At 44.7% G+C, this 18,126-nt stretch overlaps 1 protein-coding gene across 1 annotated transcript; it reads right to left on the bottom strand.

Annotated features, from left to right (window-relative positions):
• Nucleotides 1–828: 828 nt before the first annotated feature.
• Nucleotides 829–18,048, bottom strand: IL17RB (interleukin 17 receptor B). The gene is made up of 11 exons (XM_056129700.1): nt 17,919–18,048; nt 14,501–14,525; nt 13,715–13,855; nt 11,804–11,931; nt 11,248–11,374; nt 9,647–9,694; nt 7,250–7,392; nt 6,895–6,960; nt 5,257–5,356; nt 3,656–3,754; nt 829–1,391 (listed from the first exon to the last, which is right to left on the bottom strand). Exons 1-11 carry the CDS (start codon nt 17,976–17,978, stop codon nt 829–831), a joined length of 1,500 nt encoding a protein of 499 aa, XP_055985675.1. The 5' UTR covers nt 17,979–18,048.
• Between the last annotated feature and the right edge of the window lie 78 nt (nt 18,049–18,126).

The following is an 18,126-nucleotide window of genomic DNA, read 5'->3' as shown; positions in this document are numbered from 1 at the left end:
TTACACATATACTAAAGTCATCTGGTCAGCAAAGATGGATCAGCTTGTTAATTCCGGTTTTTTGTTTGTTTTTTTTTTTAATAAGAATGAAAAGAATTTTTTAAAAGCTTTAAAAGATGGTCTTTCACCAAAGAATTTGAGCATAGCCATATAGTTTAGGACTACACCAGGCAGTGACCAGTGAACTATGTGATAAGCCTCTTGCATGCAAGGCAAGGCCCCTAACTCCTGTCTCCAGTGCTGGAGCTTCTTAAATTTGACATTCACTCACTGATTCAACAGAATTCGACAATTCTGCCCCTAGTGCAATGCATATACTGTCCCTGACAATGTTTGCCTGAGATATTCTTCATTACTGCATTCTCAGAATGGGTACAGTTTTATGTGATAACTTATATTTAATGAGATTTAGCTTTATGGTTTAAAATGTTTCTTTATTATCTAATGCTATAATAGTGATATTTAAAATCATTTTTGGCATATAGACTTAAGTAAACGTATGTTATGAGAACTCCCTATTACTGAGGGGGATATAGCACAGAGTATTAACTCCAGAATTATCAGAGCAGTGTTTTCTTCTTGTAAAGAGAGGGCTAGGAAGGCTTCAGGATTTTTTTGTGGGGGAGAAGGGGGGTTGCGGCACACCTGGCTGTACTCAGTTCAGGGCTTACCCCTGGTCTGTATTCAAGGGATCACTCCTGACAGTATTGGGGGACCATATGGAATGCAAGTGATCAAACAGGGGCCGGCAGCATGCAAGACTAATGCCCTACCCTGTGTACTATTGCTCTGGCCCCAGGCTTCAGGAACTTGTGCTTCCTGTAGGTGCTAGCAACAGGAGTAGTTGCTGTGGTGGGCTCCCAGTTTCTTGCCCACTGACACACGCGGCTTGACTCGGAGAAGTTCTGTACGGAAAGCGGTGGCGTCCTTCATGAGACAGTACTTGGGGCAGACACTGAGTGCGTGGTAATCTTCTTTGGTATCAACCTCTCTAAAATAGACCACCATGTACTTGTGCCAGCGAGCCTGGCTTCTCAGATCACTGCAGAAGAGGTTAAAGGCCAAGGGGAACAGGTCTTGTGAGGCCTCCCCAGTCCCACCCTCGCCCTTGCCACAGGTGCCATCGCATCCAGCTTTGGCATCATTGGAAAGAAGGAAAATGACCTTATCTGAGGCTTTCTTCTGTGTGGTCAGCCACTGCACTGGACCCATCTCGGCGATTTTCTTTTTCTGCCACTTCTCCAGGATAATCTCACTTCTGCACTGGTTTTGAATAAAGTCAGTGAAATAACAAACTGTGTGATGGAAACAAATGTCGGATGGATAGACCACAAGAATCTTCAGCGGCGGCAGCAACTGGGTAGCAGAGAGAGAGGAGTTTCTGGCCCTTCCTGCAGCAGGAGGAAGGAGAAGTATTTATTGCTTGTTAACAATCAGGATTTCATTTCAGTCTACACAGACGGTCTTAAACTTTTACACCTGTGGACCAGTACCGATGGCCAGTTGGCAGACTGGAGATAGAAAACCAATGTAAAGTTGAAATATTTCTCTTTCACTGATTTCAGTCCACAAATGACAGTTGAAAATCACTGGTCAACTATGACAAGGATAGTTGGAAATGATCACCCTGGACATGAACTGAATGCTGAAAGTAGGTAAAGGGATATACATGATAACCTTCAGTACCTGGACTGAAAGCCATAATGCCCAAAAGAGGGAGCGGAGAGGGAGAGGAAAAGAGAGAGGGAGAGAGAGAAAAGTGTCTGCCATAGAGGTAGACAGGATGGGGAAGTCGAGGGAGGGAAACTGGGGACAGTGGTGGTGGGAAATGTACACTGGTGAAGGGATGGGTATTGGAACATCATATGATTAAACCCAGTCATAAACAACCTTGTAACTGTGTATCTCATAATGGTTGAATGAAAAGAAGAAAAAGAAAGGGCAAGAAAATCAGTGGTCAGCTCTACCTGATCCTGATGTGTTGTCCTTTGCTAGGGAATATCAACAGGGCCCCAGGGACATTATGTTAGCAAAGGAAAAAATTCCCCATCGTTCCTTTTGAACACATGATTAAACCTTAAAGATGTTTTTTTCTAAATCCTATTACTGAACAAGTTTTTTTTAAAGCTATAACTTTTCAAATAAGTTCATAGAAACATTTGGGTTTTAAGCTGTTCTGTTTTAGGTGGGTTGTTGTTTTTGGTATCTTAAGCCATATGTAGACAAGACATTTGACCTCTGCCCCTTGTGTTTTGAAGTTGGATGGACTCAACTGTAGTTTTACTTTCCTCCTGAACATGGTAGTTTCCTCATGGTCTCATAAAGTTCAGTGGCCCCTCTTTTCAGCCAATGGAATTTAAAGAGAATTTTGATCTATTGTGCTATAGCAGAGGTTTTCAACCACTAGTCTGCATACCTGTACCAGATCACAGATATAAAAAAAAAGTTGAGAACCACTGTGCGACAGAACAGGAACCAGGGACCAGGGAAGTAGGTCCATGGTAGAGCATTTGTTTTGCATGTTCAAGGCTCTCTGGGCTCAATCCCCAGTAGCACAGAATACAAAACGAAACCCAGAAACTATGAATAAAAATGTACTGTAACATACTGGTCAAACTACATTTTCTGAACTTAAGTATTTCTAGGATCAAATTTCAGTATTTTAACTGAGGAAGTAAAGGATCAAACTTATTCTAGCTATATCACAAATGATATAAATTCTGCACTTTTGTTTGCTTTTCTCTGTGTGAAGAGAAAAGCAACTGTTCTCAGCATACTTTCCTCTAGTTAGGCATCTATATAAATATTTGGACTTTTGTATTCAGTTCCTTGATTTCTGAGTTGGCAAAGGCCTTAAAGTATAGAAATGAATTCAAGTGAAGGTGATTCTTATGCCATGGAGGAATATTTAGTAAAAAGTATGGGCATGGAGCAATAGTGAGTAGGGTGCTTGCTTTGCCTCTGAATTCAATCCCCAGCATCCCATATGATTCCATAATCCCTACCAGGAGTAATCCTTGGGTTTAGAGCAAGGAATCAATCCTGAGCACTACTGGGTGTAACTCAAAAACCAAAAAAAGAATTAAAAAAAAAGAATGTTTACCAAAAGTAGGAACTAGCATACAATACCTGTCATAGGTCAAATGCAATCTGTTCTTAGCTTTAATTTTAGTACTTGGGGGTGTCTCAGTGGTAGTAAACAAAATAAAATAGGTGGTATTTACCAGCTCTGAGAGTCCAATCCCTATTTTACCTTCTCGGGTGTGATCCAGTCAGTATGTATTATTTTAGGACAAGTCCAAGGCACTAAATAAGGGCTCTCTCTGACTGTCAGGCCAAGTGTGATGCCAAAATGTTTCTAGAGGAATCTCCTTTTAAAAAAATCCTCTCAAAGAGAGAACAAAGGAGAATGCCCTGCCACAGAGGCAGGGTAGGATGGGGGGATGGGGGATGGGGGGTGGGAGGGATACTGGGATTAGTGGTGGTGGAGAATGGGCACTGGTGGAGGGATGGGTACTCGATCATTGTATAACTGAAACCCAAGCACAAAAATTTGTAAGTCTACAACTGTACCTCATAGTGTTTCACTAATAAAAATTTTTTTAAAAATCCTCCCCAACAGGTTTCATTGAAAGAAGTGAATGATATGTCTTACCGTGCCTCCACTTTAGATAGATCCAAAGTATCAGCATCCATGTGACCACTAGCAGAACTGGAAGTAAGACAGCCAGCCAAACACCTAACATGCTTCTGCCTGGAAAAACCAAAGTCATTCACCCTCAGCAAACAAAGACCATATCATCTCCTATTTATAAACTAAGTTTTTTATTCTAACTTTATAGATGTTTACATTTCTTTAGAACCAAGAGTCACTGTAGGGGTGCTAAAGATCACCCTATTTTTCTATAAAGTGTTCCATTCTTCTGTTAGAATCTCAAAAAGAAAATTGGACCTCAGAAGTTCAGGAGAGTTTTATTGGCTTCTTATATGCGGATCTACTGTGATGAGTTTTTCATGTCTGTTTTTTTTTCTTTTAAGAATTATAATTATTCTGGGTATAACTACTTTGTACATAGTATGAAGAGGTAGCATTTCCAAAAATTGTTTTATTAATCTAGCAAATGTGGAGGATAATTCCATTCCACTAAGGACCTGGTGAGCTCAAGCATACAGAATTACTCAGACTTCTGCATAACCAGACTGAAGTCAGGCTACTAGGCACCTGGGTGGTCTTCAGTTGATCTGACTGATTTTTGTCTGGTTGGGGACCACACCCAACTGTGCTCAGGGCTAACTCCTGGCTCTGTGCTCAGGAATCAATCCTGGGGACCATATGATGCACTGGGGATCAAATCCAGATATGACAGATGAAGGCAGTGCCCTACCAGCTATATTATGGCTCTGGTCCCTGGCTGAGTTTCTAAGAATAAAGTCTTACATTTGTCCCCCAGTCATGGAAGAGGTTCAGAAGCACTTTCTTCTTTGTCTATCTGCTATGAAGGAACTAATATCTCTAAATCAAGGGAGACATTTTCCAGAACATGCAGCTCTCAAGCCCCAATGAGGTGAGTCTTTTGGCACTGCGATTCTTTATTTCTTATGCAATGGTTGGCTATGTGACTACATCAAGTAGCAGCTAGGTCTGTGCCACTGAGACTGATGTAGTGAAATACACAGTCCTTTAAACCTTTTTTTGTTTGTTATAGGGCCACACCTGGCAATGCTCAGGGTTTATTCCTGTCTCTACACTCAGGAATTACTCCTTGCAGTGCTCAGAGGGCCCTATAGGATGCTGAGAATCAAACCCAGGTTGGCCACATGCAAGGCTGCCCACACACCCTACCCCCTGTACTATGGCTCTGGCCCAAAATGCACATTCCTTCTAAGCCCAGTTCTTTTATGCCATTATTTCCCCCAACCCCCAGATCCTTAAGGTATATGTTTCTTAGTATATCTGTTTTTACATATTTTTGTTTCTGTTGTGTAGATCCTGTTTCATAAACGATCTTGAATAATTTTATAAATCTTTCATTCTTATTCAGATTATAGACTCTTTTGGACAGCACTAATATCTTTCACTGTACCCCAAGTCAACATACACAGATAGGGGCACCACACATACATTCCCTAAACACACACATACACTCTACTCCACAGACACACACAGTGTGTCACGGACTGAATGGAGTGGTGGGTGGCTAGTGAGCTCTTCATGTCTTGAACTCCTTTGAGCTTGTGAAACAACTGGGCACTTACTGCTATCCGGAGGTGAGAAGGCACTTATCTCTGGGCAAAGCACAACAGTTCCTCTCTGTCGAATGCAGTCATTGCCACAAGTGTGGAAATACGGAGTCAACTGAGGAAAAATGAGCATTCAGAAAGTTTCCATCCCACTTCCAAGCAGGACCTCACATTCTTTCTTTTCCACAATTCCATTTAAATTTCTTTCCATTGGCTTTGATCAGGCCATGCTTCCACCCCACCGCCACCTCCTGAGCACTGTAACAGAACAGCTTTTCACTTGGTCACTCTTTTGTAACAGAGCTTTCAAATTCAGTGACCAAAAAAAAAAACCCATAAACAAATCTGACTCCTGGGCTGTAAACTTAAACTTTGTACATGTTTATTCCCTTCTAACAGGGTTAGGTTATTCTCAAATTTAATCGAATATTTCCTCTAAAAAAATAGAGCAGTGTCCTCTATTTATGTTCTTTTGACATAAATCTTCTGGCATTAGAGAACTCTGGTTCTTTGGACGGGAATAGAGAGAAAGAGACACACAGCATGTTAACATGACACCCTCAGCCATCTTGAAACACTGCCTCTGTGATCTCGGGAATGAACAACAAACACTCTTTATATCTTGAGTTCTACTGGGACTCTCCACAGTTTCACATCATAAAATTCTGTAAAAAGAGTCAAAAAAGACTTTTTTTTTTCTTTTTAGGTCACACCCGGCAATGCACAGGGATTACTCCTGGCTCTGCACTCAGAAATTACTCCTGGTGGTGCTCAGGGGATGCTGGGAATTGAACCTGGGTTGACCATGTGCAAAGAAAATTCCCTACCCGCTATGCTATTTCTCCAGCCCCTAAAAAGAGTCTCAAGAGCTTCTGCTAGTCCACCCATCAGTTTTTCATTGAGTGAATGGAGACCTCAGACCTCAGAGGATAAAGATTGCCCTTCAATGTTCATACACTGAGTAGGGAACGCAAACTCTTGAGTCCAAATTTTTTCTTTCTTTAGTTTGAATATAAAACTGAGATGGGGGTAGTATGGGGGGATAGTATAGGACTAGGGCACTTGCTTTGCACATGGCTGACTCGGCTTCAATCCCCAGTAGCTCAAATGTTCCCCCAAGCTTTGCCAGGAGTGATCCTGAGTGCAGAGCCAGGAGTAAGTCCTGAGCACCACCCATATGGCCCCCAAACCAAACCAAACCCAAATCAAAAAGACCTGAGGTTTGGGTAATAAAATGATACTTCTGTCTCAGAATGACCCAGAGGAAAGAAAGAAAGAAAGAAAGAAAGAAAGAAAGAAAGAAAGAAAGAAAGAAAGAAAGAGAGAGAGAGAGAGAGAGAGAGAAAGGAAAGGAAGGAAGGAAGGAAGAAAGGAAGGAAGGAAGGAAGGAAGGAAGGAAGGAAGGAAGGAAGGAAAAGTAATTTGGGAAGTCAGTGACCCCTGTGAAAAATGAACCCTGAGTTTCCCACCCTCACTGCTGTGAAGACAGACTGGGGTCATGCATGAGCATCTGCTGGGAGAAGTGAATTGGAGGAGAAACTCATCTCTCCCAAACTGGGAATCACTTTAAGAGCAATGAGCAGTGGAATAACCAGTCTTCCAAGGCCTGGAGGAGGCCGTCACCCTCCACCTCAGTGCTTTGTTTGACTGTACCTGGACCTCAGCACCTTCACTTTCCTCAGTTACGACAATCTCCATAGAAGCTCGAGTTAGTTTGTCCTGGTGTATAAGACAAGATCAAAAAGTATGAGCCAAATGAGTTGAACAAACAGACTTACACTGTTTTAGCCTATGGGTGACAAGAAATACATTTCATAACTTCTACCATTGTCTGGCTTTAGATTCCCAGGAACATTTTCTTGGGGACTTCTGTCTTTCAAATCTAAACAGGACATTACACTAGGACAATAAACAGGTCAACAGTGATACCAGTGTTTCTTTCACAAAGTAAGAAAAAGCAGGGCTTTGTTAGTGGGGAAGATTGCTGAGGAAACGAAGGAGAAAGTACCTCTGAGACCATAGAATATCCCAGCAGAGTGGGGTTTTTAATGAGAGCCATATAATTTTTTGCAAGAGCACTGGTGGTAAAGTTTACTTCTACCACTGTCTTGTTCTTCTTACAAGCAGTCATGTTTGGATCCCACAGGCTTCCTGTGAGTTAAAAAAGAATTGCACAAGTGAACTGCACAAAAGTTGCAACCGATTTCTCCTCTAAATTTCCAGAAGAGTTTACCACGCAAATCAAAATTCATAGATACATAGCCAAGAGATACAGAATCTACTAAAGTATACTTTCCATTATCAATTCTCCCAGAAATCTCAAACTAGCCAAGAAAGTTAGGGATCCCACATTATTAATTTGCTCCCACATTATTAATTTGCTAAAAATAGCTTCTGAAGGTGTGAGACACACAAACTGGGTTCTACTGTTCACATTCATTTGAGTTAAGGGCTGTATTTTCTCCTTCCCACATGGGAAGAAGGAGTCACAGGTCAAGAATCCCATCTAAGATTACAGAGCATGCAACTTCAAGATCGGGACTACAGCTACCAGAACTTTCTAGGCCCCAGCATCATGAGCCTATTCTGCAGGCTTTACTAGATGTATAGAAGTAAGGAATATAGCCTAGAACAGCGGTTCTCAAAGTTGATAACACTGGAATCGCCTGAACAACCTTAAAACAATGAGACCCGGATCCCCTTCAGAGATGATTCTGATGTCATTGTCATGGTTATGGTCTAGCCCTCAACCTTGTTACCGGGAATATTAAAAACAAAGATTTGTTTTTGTTTTTGTTTTTGTTTTTGGTCACACGTGGCAGTGCTCAGAAATTAATCCTGTTTTGGACTCAGGAGGGACTGGAGATTGTACGGAGTGCCAGGGATTGAACCCTGGTAGACTGCGTGTGAGGAAAGCACCCAGCCTTTTGCACCATCAATGTGGCCTACTTTAGGAATTTTGAAGCTCCCCAGATGATGCAAATAAGAAAGTTTTTGAACCTGTAGCTTATAGCACAGGTTGTTTTCAATCCTTTTATCTTTGTGCCAGGGCACTGGTCCATGGACCAGTGGTTGAAAACCTTAGAGTACATCTGGCCCATTGCCCTGTGAAAGAAAGCAATTTCCAGTCATAGGACTTGCAAATCAGAAGGAGATTAATCTTCAGGCACATTCTCTATAATAGCACACCTGGCTATTTCCCTGCCCCAGCTCAACGTTGTCTTTTGGAGTAAAAGATTGGTTCAAGATCCTCAGATCTCCTCACCCATGGGATGTCTCAGGGCAGCAGCAAAAGCAGCAGCACAAAGCTCCTAGTCTGCCTTCCCAGCCACACATAGCTGTGTTCGATGGGGCATGTGGGGATACTTCACGGAAGAAAGTATCTAAAAGATCAGAACCTACTGCTCCAAGTACCACTTGCCTCATTAGCATTCTGTGACTATGTTGCCCAAAATCTATACACATCTTCGTAAAACCCTTGGAAACTGGACAGGCTTTACTAGAGGTGTAGAAGTAAGGAATATAACCTAGAACGGCCACCAATTCTCCTGAAGGGACTTAGTTCAGAATTCCCAGGGTAGGGATCCATTCAAAGAGTCTGTCTCAGACTCGGGGTGCTTGCTGTTCATGGGACCAACCTGAGTTCGATCCCCAGAACCTCTTATGGTCCCCCAAGCACTGCTGGGAGTGATATCTCGTGCAGAACCAAGAGTAAGCCCTGAGCACCACAGAGTATGTGCCCCCCACCCAAAATGAGTCTGTCCCAATGTGTTTAAAGTGGATGATAACAACCCCAGGAGGTGCTAGACCAATCCAGGAGGGAATATTAGCTTCCAGTGCAGTCAGGGGACATTTTCTCTGTCTGCTTAAATAAGACAGACTTCTAGGGGGGAGGGGCACTCAGTAATTTCCCCCCCCCCTAAAAGTGGAAGGTGTGGGAAATAGGCCAAATAATTTTGGGAACTTCTGGTGTAGTCTGTGATGGCACAGTGGATAGTATGATTCTAGGTCATTTCTTTAACTAAGCTTCCTACCCTGAACATTTGCATATCTAAACACAAAGTTGGAGGGCCATGGCCACAGGCCGCTGACACAGGGGGTCTGAGCAGCAGAAGGACTTACCATGCAGTCAGAAAGGGCCTTCAACTGGCACCACCATTGAGCTATGGAGTGGGAAGTTTTCTGTTACTGTTTTTCCACCCTGCAGACCTGCTGGAGTCAATCCTTCCCTGGACCTGCTGCCTGCCTCAGTGGTGCAGTGCTGACAGGGACCAACCTCCACTGTTGAAAAAGTTAACTCTACCCCTCTAAGCTTCCGTTTCTCTGTCTGTAAGAAGGTGAACTGAGCTGCATCGACTCTAATTATGAGTTTCTACTAACAAACACAAATGCTGTGTTTACTTACCATCGCTAATGCACTTCTTCTGGTATTTCATGATGTGGTCTAGGCAGCCTGAAAATTTGAATGAGAGGAGGGTTTTGTTTGTTTTTGGCTTTTTGTTCATTTTTTTTTAATATTTTAGAAGATGGCATCTCCAATCCACCATCTTGGTAACCAGCATGCTGGGCTTCTATCTACCATGCTCATAATGAATCGCCAGAATATTCCAGAACTGAAGTAATAGGGTAGATTTAAATGGGATTAAGATGTTACTGAAAAACAGAAAATGACCCACTCATGGATCAATAACCAGAGTCTACTTCAAATACATCCTTTTTCAAAACAGTATCTGTGCTTCCCAAGAGAGGCTCAGAGCATCCCTTGAGAATAAAGTTTGGGGGGGATGGAGAAAGTGCAGGAGGTATGACACTTGCCTTTGCATGAGCCAACCTTGGTTTGAATCCCTGGCAATGAATATCACCAGGTTCCCTGAGTACCACCAAGGGTCATTCCTGAGCATAGAGCCAAGATGGGGTTGAGGAAGGAACTGCTGCAGCCTGGCACCTGTTGAACCCTGACACCCAACATCCCATTCACCACCCCCCTCCCCCTGCCCCCTGCAGAGCCCTGGTTGTCATTGCCACGTGATTCTAGATCGGTTCACATCAGAGGCAAATGAGCCAGCTTTCTGCTTTGGACAGGGAAATTGTTTGTTTCATGGAGCGCTCAGAGCCTTCTGGAATCTGTAGCACCTCAGCCCCAGCCTCATGCTGTCCAATAGCAAACCCCCTGGCAAGCCCAGACCAGAACAACTTCTGACTTCAGCTGAGGGCAGTCGCTCACTGGTATTGATCAAGAAGGAGTCTGAGCCTCAGAGTTTGTTTTTACTTTGTACTCTGTGTTTGCTTTGTAACTCAAAGCAAGTTAAGTTCTCCAGTTTATTTGGTCAATGGGGGTATTACAACCTGCAGGCTGTCAGGGGGTCTAACTATAAAGATAGTGCTCAGCCACTACACAGGAAGGGGTTTTCCCCCTGCATTTTACCCACTTTTATCTTTATCTTTGTGAGATACAATCAGGAATAAACAAGGGGCTTGAGAGAGAGAGAGAGAGAGAGAGAGAGAGAGAGAGAGAGAGAGAGTTAGAACAGGGATTAAGGCACTGGTCTTTTTTTTTTTTGGTCACACCCAGCGATGAATAGGGGTTATTCTTTGGCTCATGCACTCAGAATTACTCCTGGCAGTGCTGGGGGGCGGGGCAGGGGGTCATGTGGGATGCTGGGAATTGAACCTGGGTCGGCCACATGCAAGGCAAGTGCCCTATTCGCTGTGTTATCGCTCCAGCCCCCTAAGGCACTGGTTTTGCACACAGCTGGCCCTGCTTTGATTTCCAGCACTGCATTCCCTGAGCCCTATTAGGAGTGATCTCTGAGCGCAGAACTAGGTAGGAATAAGCCTTGATCACTGTTGCATACGAGTCAAACTCTCACCCCACCCCCAGCCCAAAAAAGACTCAGCAAAGCCAAACATCTTGTCAAGGTTCCCTTATCTCTCTGTACCAAAGCACAAAACCCCAAGCAAACATATTAGTGAGAAAGAGGAAAACAGAAGCCTGTAAACATTTACCTGGGGAGGTGAAATTCACTGACATGGAAGGGACATCTCCATTCAGTTTTTCACTGGGAATATTATGGGCCCCAATGAAATAAACTGTCTCCGGTTTGACAGGAAAGCCGATGTAGGAAAACATCCACTGAAAGGCAAAGCAGGGGGTCTCTGAAAGACAACGTCTTGGTGTGGCCCTTTTCATTAATAGTTTAATTTCTTCAGATGAAATTTAGGTTACAAGTCAAGGTCTACTCAGGGAAGAGACCCCATACATATCACTAACTTACAGATGCAGAGTCTTGGAACCAGGGTATAATTTCTTGGAACCAGGGTATAATTTCAGTTCTGTCCCCCCTCACTTTGCAGAAGGGGAAACTCGAAGTCCAGAGATGCTCACTACCCAAAGGTACATAGCAGACAAGTGATTCAAATCATGGGATTTTGAATTCGGGTCCCGTTCCAAGCCCAGAATTGTAGCTGCTTACCTGTCTGTGTACCAAGCAGTGTTCCCTAGACTCCACAAAGGACCCAGATTTGACAGCAATCCTCTGAGTCCCTATAAGTGCCTACTTACTTTGTCACCCGAGGGTTTGAGCTGAGTCTGGAAGGCCTCCGTGTAGTTGCATCTCACACAGCTGTAGGACTGGAACTTGTTACGGCCCGTCACACAGATTTTGGTGGCCTTCAGTGACAGGATGCTGGCTGCCAAGATAGGCAAGAGGGCAGTGTTTCATCTACCACATACTCAGTGATGACTTCACGTGTGAAACCTTTCATGCCTCATCTCTGCTCACATTCATATTAGCCCTGCAGGGCAAGTACTGTTGTCTCCAGTTTACAGATGGGGTGAGTGTGGCTTAGGGAGTTTTGCGTAAACTTACAAAGCTTATCTATGGCAGAAGATGAGTACAAAGCCCTCACAGGTGAGCCTTCACTTGCGAAGGTGACTAGAAAGAGAACTCATGGTCTGCTAAGAGGACAAGGCTGACCCTAAAGAACACCTAGGACATATAGAAGAGACCCTCCTCACTGTGCCAATTCCTATCCCTAAAATACCCTTTCCGGCCATCCCCACTGCTCCAGTTCATGCATCACAGCCTCTAAGGACCATAAACAAATGCAACAGTGCGCTTAGTGCTAGATTTATTGCATCCTCTGATTCAGGGCTTCTAAAACTTCCCCACTCATCAGCTCTTTCGGTCCAAGAAATGCAACATTTCAAGTGCTCAGATTTATCACATATGTTCACAAAATCACAAATCACAAATCATCCTGTTATTCGTCGATTGCCTCGAGCAGGCCCCAGTAACGTCTCCTTCATCCTAGCCCTGAGATTATATTCAAGGCTCTTTAGGAGAATGAGACCCATCATTGTTACTGGTATTTGGCATATTGGGTACGCCACGGGGAGTTTGCCAGACTCTGCCGTGTGGGCAGGCTACATTCGGTAGCATCACACATGTTATTTGGAATTAATTGTTGGTCACTGCATGCCCAGAAGCCTTTTACAGTTGCCAACTTGTCCACCACCCACACATTCAGAGATGTGACTCCTCTATGAGGTCACCACCCACAGTTTCAGAAGCAAGGACCTAATTTTCAATGATCTGATGGGGTCTTTGGTCCTGTCTCTCCCTTCTCCAGCCTCTCACCCCCACCTCAGTAGAGCCTCTGCTTTGGTCGGGGTCTGTCTTGCCCTTCTTGTTTCCTCTTCTTCACAATCCCGTCAACAGTCTACTCATCTCTATGCTTCACGCCCCAATTCTAAACTGGATAGAATGAAACAATTTAACTAGAGGGAACCAATACAGGTTTTAAGACCCAAAAATTAGTTTGTGAAATAATTTACAAGGTGACCAGGGAAATGTCATGTCTTTCTTGATGCTTTTGAGAAGAGGGAAAATAATCTTCCTGAGCAAATCAACCCTGTTCTTACTATTTTCTTCCATGAAGTAGAACACAACCAATAGAAACACAAGTAGATAAGACATGTACCACTGAGTTTTCACATTCTTGTGGCAGTATCCAGGTAACTAAATGCTTAGATTAGCTCTGATTGTTTTTGTGGTTTTTGTTAGGAGACTCATATGGTCTGTATGAAGAGAGATATAAATGTTTGAATCTGATTTTCTTATGTTTAGAAAATTCATCTGTTGATCAACATATGACTTATGCAAACAAACATGAATCAACATATAAACATAGGAATATTACAAATATAAATTGTGGCTGGTCACGGATTCTTCAGGTTTGTTCCTACATTGATTCTACTTTGTGGTTTCAATTCTGTCAGATGTCAGATATATTTCATATTTTAGTCATGATAAATAATAGTACTTTGAATATTCTAGTATATGACTTTTGGTATATATGTATATATATCTTATTGTGATTATGTCTTGGAGTGGAATTAATGGGTTACCAAATCTATTCATTTTGACTTGAGTAGACACTCTAAGCATTAGCTCTAATGATGCAAACTTACCATCAGGCCGAAGTATCCAGCTTATCTTCATTAAAATGGTCTGGTTCTCTGCTGCAACATTGCTTTTGACAAGCTCCACTTGGAGGCTCTTCAAGTCTCCTGGGATCAGAGTCTGTTGGACCAGCCACTCTGGAGAGGGTCCTGAGAAGAGGTGAGGCTGCCCATCACACTCCCTTCCCTGCCCCAAACAATGACACACCTCCATCCAGCCCCCTTCAAGATTCATTTCTTTTTCCTGCTAAGGCAGAACAGGCACATCTCATCACTGGCTGTTAGTTGCCACGGTGATGCTCAACCTCTGACCTCTACTTACAAAGCATCTGGCTCCACTTTAGGCGCCTATCTAGAATCCTGCATTGTGTATTTGACAGGTCTGTTAGGATCACATCAACCTTCTCATGTCTCAGTCCACATCATCCTCTGGCAGCACCTTCTTCCCACCTCCTAGTCTTTGCCTGCCCCATCACTCCTCCAGCTTACTCTCCCTGTCCACACTTCTCAGACAGATGTCTGTCCATTCTCCCCATAGGCCTCTCAGATACTGATCTCCTGTTTCCCACATAAGCACTTTACGTCACAGTGCCTAATTTTCCTCCGGTAATTGGCTTTGCTTTCCACCCTCCACTCCAGTCTTTGCTTTCCATGGTCTCTGACCTAGGAGACCGGCCCATTAGGACTAGCATCCTTCATCTGGTACGTGGGGACCCCCTGTCTGGATTCAGGCCCCCTTTAGCTCAACTGTGCTCTCAGTGTAAAGCCCCTGTCATCCATGCCCCGTGCACCTACCTACTTCAGAGCCACACTGGGTCATCTGCAAGAGAGAGAAACCAAATACCAGAATGAATGGTAGCAAACTACCAGCCTGTTGTCAGATTAAGCAAAAAACCAACTCTAGCTTTTTCCTTAAAAACATATAATAAACAGAGAGAGAGAAAGAGAGAGAGAGAGGGGAGAGAGAGAGAGGGAAGGAGGGGGAGAGAGAGAGGGAGGGAGGGAGGGAGCGACAGAACTGAGCTGTTTCTACCTCACAGTCTGGGGGAGATAAAACTGGACCATTGTAGACCACAAGACACTGTAGATTAGCCTCCGGAACACACCACCCTCACACCACTTAAATTCCAGAAAGGAATTTCCATCCTCTCTGGGCCTCAGCCTTCCTTGCTACAAGCAGGGAATGGCTCTGAACTCATTCTCTGTGTAATTGTAGGCTTTCAGGACAATTTACACCAGTGTTTCTCAACTGGGGGGCAAAGGAAGGAAACAAGGTCAGAGGGGATGCCATGGTCAAAAATACTTGAGAAATACTGGTCTGCACTGTGTTTATGACTTTCTCAGGTGAAGGACTGTGGTTTTTGGGGGGAGCTTTTTTTTTCTTTTTGGGTCACACCCGGTGATGCACGGGGATTACTCCTGACTCTGCGCTCAGGAATTATTCCTGGCAGTACACGGGGGACCATATTGGATGCTGGGAATCGGACCAGGTTGGCCGTGTGCAAAGCAAACCCCCTACCCACTGTGTTATCGCTCCAGTCCCAGGACTGTGTTAAGAAGAGGAATAGGAGAAAGCTATAAATGCAGCCTGTGGGATCTTCTCCAGGTCTTACCGACAGGGCTTTCTAAGTAAGCCACACCTGTAAACCAGCACAGTCCACAAACAGGCTGTCAGTTGTGACTATAAAATATTTCCACTTCAAGGCCGGGGAGAGAGCTCAAAGGGCTACAGCATATGCTTTGCATACAGATGCTCTGGGTTTGACCTCCAGCACCACGTAATCCCCCAAGCACCGTAGAGAACAAGCATATAGCTCAAGTAGTCCCCAAACATCACTACACCCCTAGTAATAATAATATTAATAATAATAATAAACAAACCCTGTGACTGGAAAGATAGTATAGAGGATAGGGCATTTGCTTGCATGTGGCTGACTAAGGTTTGATCCCTGGTTCACATAGGGTTCCCAACCCTCTTGGAGAGATCCCTAAGCACAGAGCAGGAGTAAGCCCTGAGCACCACCAGGTAGAACCTCTTCCAAAATACAACATTCCCCCCCAAAAAACAAACAAACAAACAAATTTAAAAAACTACTGAAATAAAAGAATTAACTTGATTGTAATTTTGCCATGCTATCTTTTTAAGAAAACATTTTTGTTTCGGGGGCCCACACATGAAAGTGAACCGGGGCCAGTCCTGGCAGTGTCTGAGGACCATATGCAGTACCCGAGGACAATATGCAGTGCCCAAGGTCCATATGCAGTGCCCGAGAACCATATGCAGTGCCAGAGTTAAACTGAGGTTGGCTGTGTGCAAGGAAAGCATCTTAACCCCTATATTAACGCCCTGGCCTCTTTTCTTTTCTTCCTTTTTTTCCGGGGGGGGGGGGCACACCCAGTAGTGCTAGATGCTATTTCTGGTTCTGTGCTCAGGAGTGACCTCTGGGAGAGCTCAAGGAACCATATACCCCATATGGTATATGCAGGAATTGAAACTTTGGTCAGGCACATACAGACCTCCTGTACTATTTCTCTGACTCCCATGTTAATTTATTTTATTTTTTGGCTTTTGGAACACATCCAGCAGTGCTCGGTGCTTACTCATGGTTGTGCTCAGGAATCACTCCTAGTGGAGCTCAGGGACCATATGGGGGGCAGGGGATAGAACCCAAGTGAGCCATGTGCAAGGCAAATGTCCCTGCCCGCTGTACTAGCATTCTGGCCCCCATCACATTATCTTTTTAAAAGAACTTAAAAAAAATCACCAATGTCCAAGAAACGACAGTACTACATCCTTTGACTTTAACTACTCATGTCACCTTTTATACGAAAAAAAAAATGTACTTTGGTTTTGAAATCCTGTACCTTTAGAACAAAAAGTTTTGGAGGCTGGAGTGATAGCACAGCGGGTAGGGCATTTGCCTTGCATGCAGCTGACCTGGGTTCTATTTCCAGCATTCTATATGGTCCTCTGAGTACAGCCAGAAGTAATTCGTGAGTGCAGAGCCAGGAGTAACCCCTGCCCAATGCTGGGTGTGACCCAAAAAGCAATATATATATATATATATATATATATATATATATACTAACAAAAAGCTTTCGAGAGTCAGTAACTTCCTATGACAAGACCTAGTGATAAGTTTAGAAGCTCTGGAATCATTTCCAAATACCTTCTTAAACAGAAGGGAAGACATTTTGTGGGTTGAGTTATCTGGATCTGGGTGAAATGATCTGTCTCACATCTTTTGTCTTTTAAAAGCTAAACTAGGGCCGGAGTGATAGTACAGCCTTGCATGTGGCTGACCTGCATTGGATGTCCATCCCAGTGATGGACATCCCCTGAGCTCTGCCAGGAGTGATTCCGCAGCGTAGAGCCAGAAGTAACCCCTGAGCATTGTGGGATGTGGCCCAAACACAAAAACAAAAGCTGAAATAACAAGGATATCAGCAGATTTTACTTTATTATTATTTTTAAGGTAATAAGGGAGCACAAGTGTGAGGAAGAAGCAAAGCAACTGCCCTCAACCTCACACCACTCAAACTGTTGGCCTTACTCCAGTGAAGAAGCCCCAGGGAAGCAAGAAAGAGGGACAGGAGAGTGGCCCATGAAGGGACTTTTCCCAAACATCAATTGGTAGCCACCAAGCTGTCACGCTCTCGGCTGTGCTGAGGGCAGTGATGATGCAGCTTCAAATACCAGTTGGGGGTTGAGCAGAACATTGCCTCAATCCTTCAAGGCGCTGGAGGAGCGGAGAAACCTGTGCGGAGTTCAGGACCCCACTGGCTCTGGGGGCAGGGTGCAAATTAACGCAGCACCAAAGGCAGCGGCTTCTGTGGAAGCATGTTCGTGTCCCCCAAAGATGGGCAGACCCCCAGAGCCCAAATCGTGACAACAACGCGGAGCGCCTACTCTGCGTCAGCCTTTTTGCTTCCCAGACCCTGAGAGTTGGCTCTTGGTGTCGTCTTGACAGACGAGGACACCGGGGTGCTGGAAACAGAAGCACAGGTGGCAGTTTGGCGCAAACTGTGCTTCCCCAGCCCCGACCCAAGCATGTGGATGCTCGGTCCCCGCGGACTGCCCTCGACGCTCTCCAAGAACGCCTTCAGGGAGAAGCAGGGAAGAGCGAGCTGGCGGGTAGGATGCTGTCAGGGGTGGGGCTCTAGAGGACCCGAACCTGGGGCGGGGAGCGGGCGGGGGCGGGGGGCGGCTTACCGGCTCCGGGTGCGCGGGGCCCCAGCACAGCGTGACCAGGCACAACAGCACTAGCGACATCGTGGGCCACTGCCCGCCCGCCAGGAGCTGCGCTCTTATCCTGACACCCCCCGGACCACCCCTTCGGGGCTCCGCCTCTCGGGGCTCCGCCCTGGCCCAACCGCTGGGCAAGGGGCGGGCGGGTCCCAGGTACCCCTTCCCAGGATGT

Source organism: Sorex fumeus, unplaced genomic scaffold (assembly GCF_029834395.1).
Source record: "Sorex fumeus unplaced genomic scaffold, SorFum_2.1 ptg000072l, whole genome shotgun sequence".
Classification (NCBI taxonomy): Eukaryota; Metazoa; Chordata; class Mammalia; order Eulipotyphla; family Soricidae; genus Sorex; species Sorex fumeus.
The sequence above is the reverse complement of the archived record's forward strand: the minus strand, read 5'-3'. Positions and strand labels throughout refer to the sequence as shown.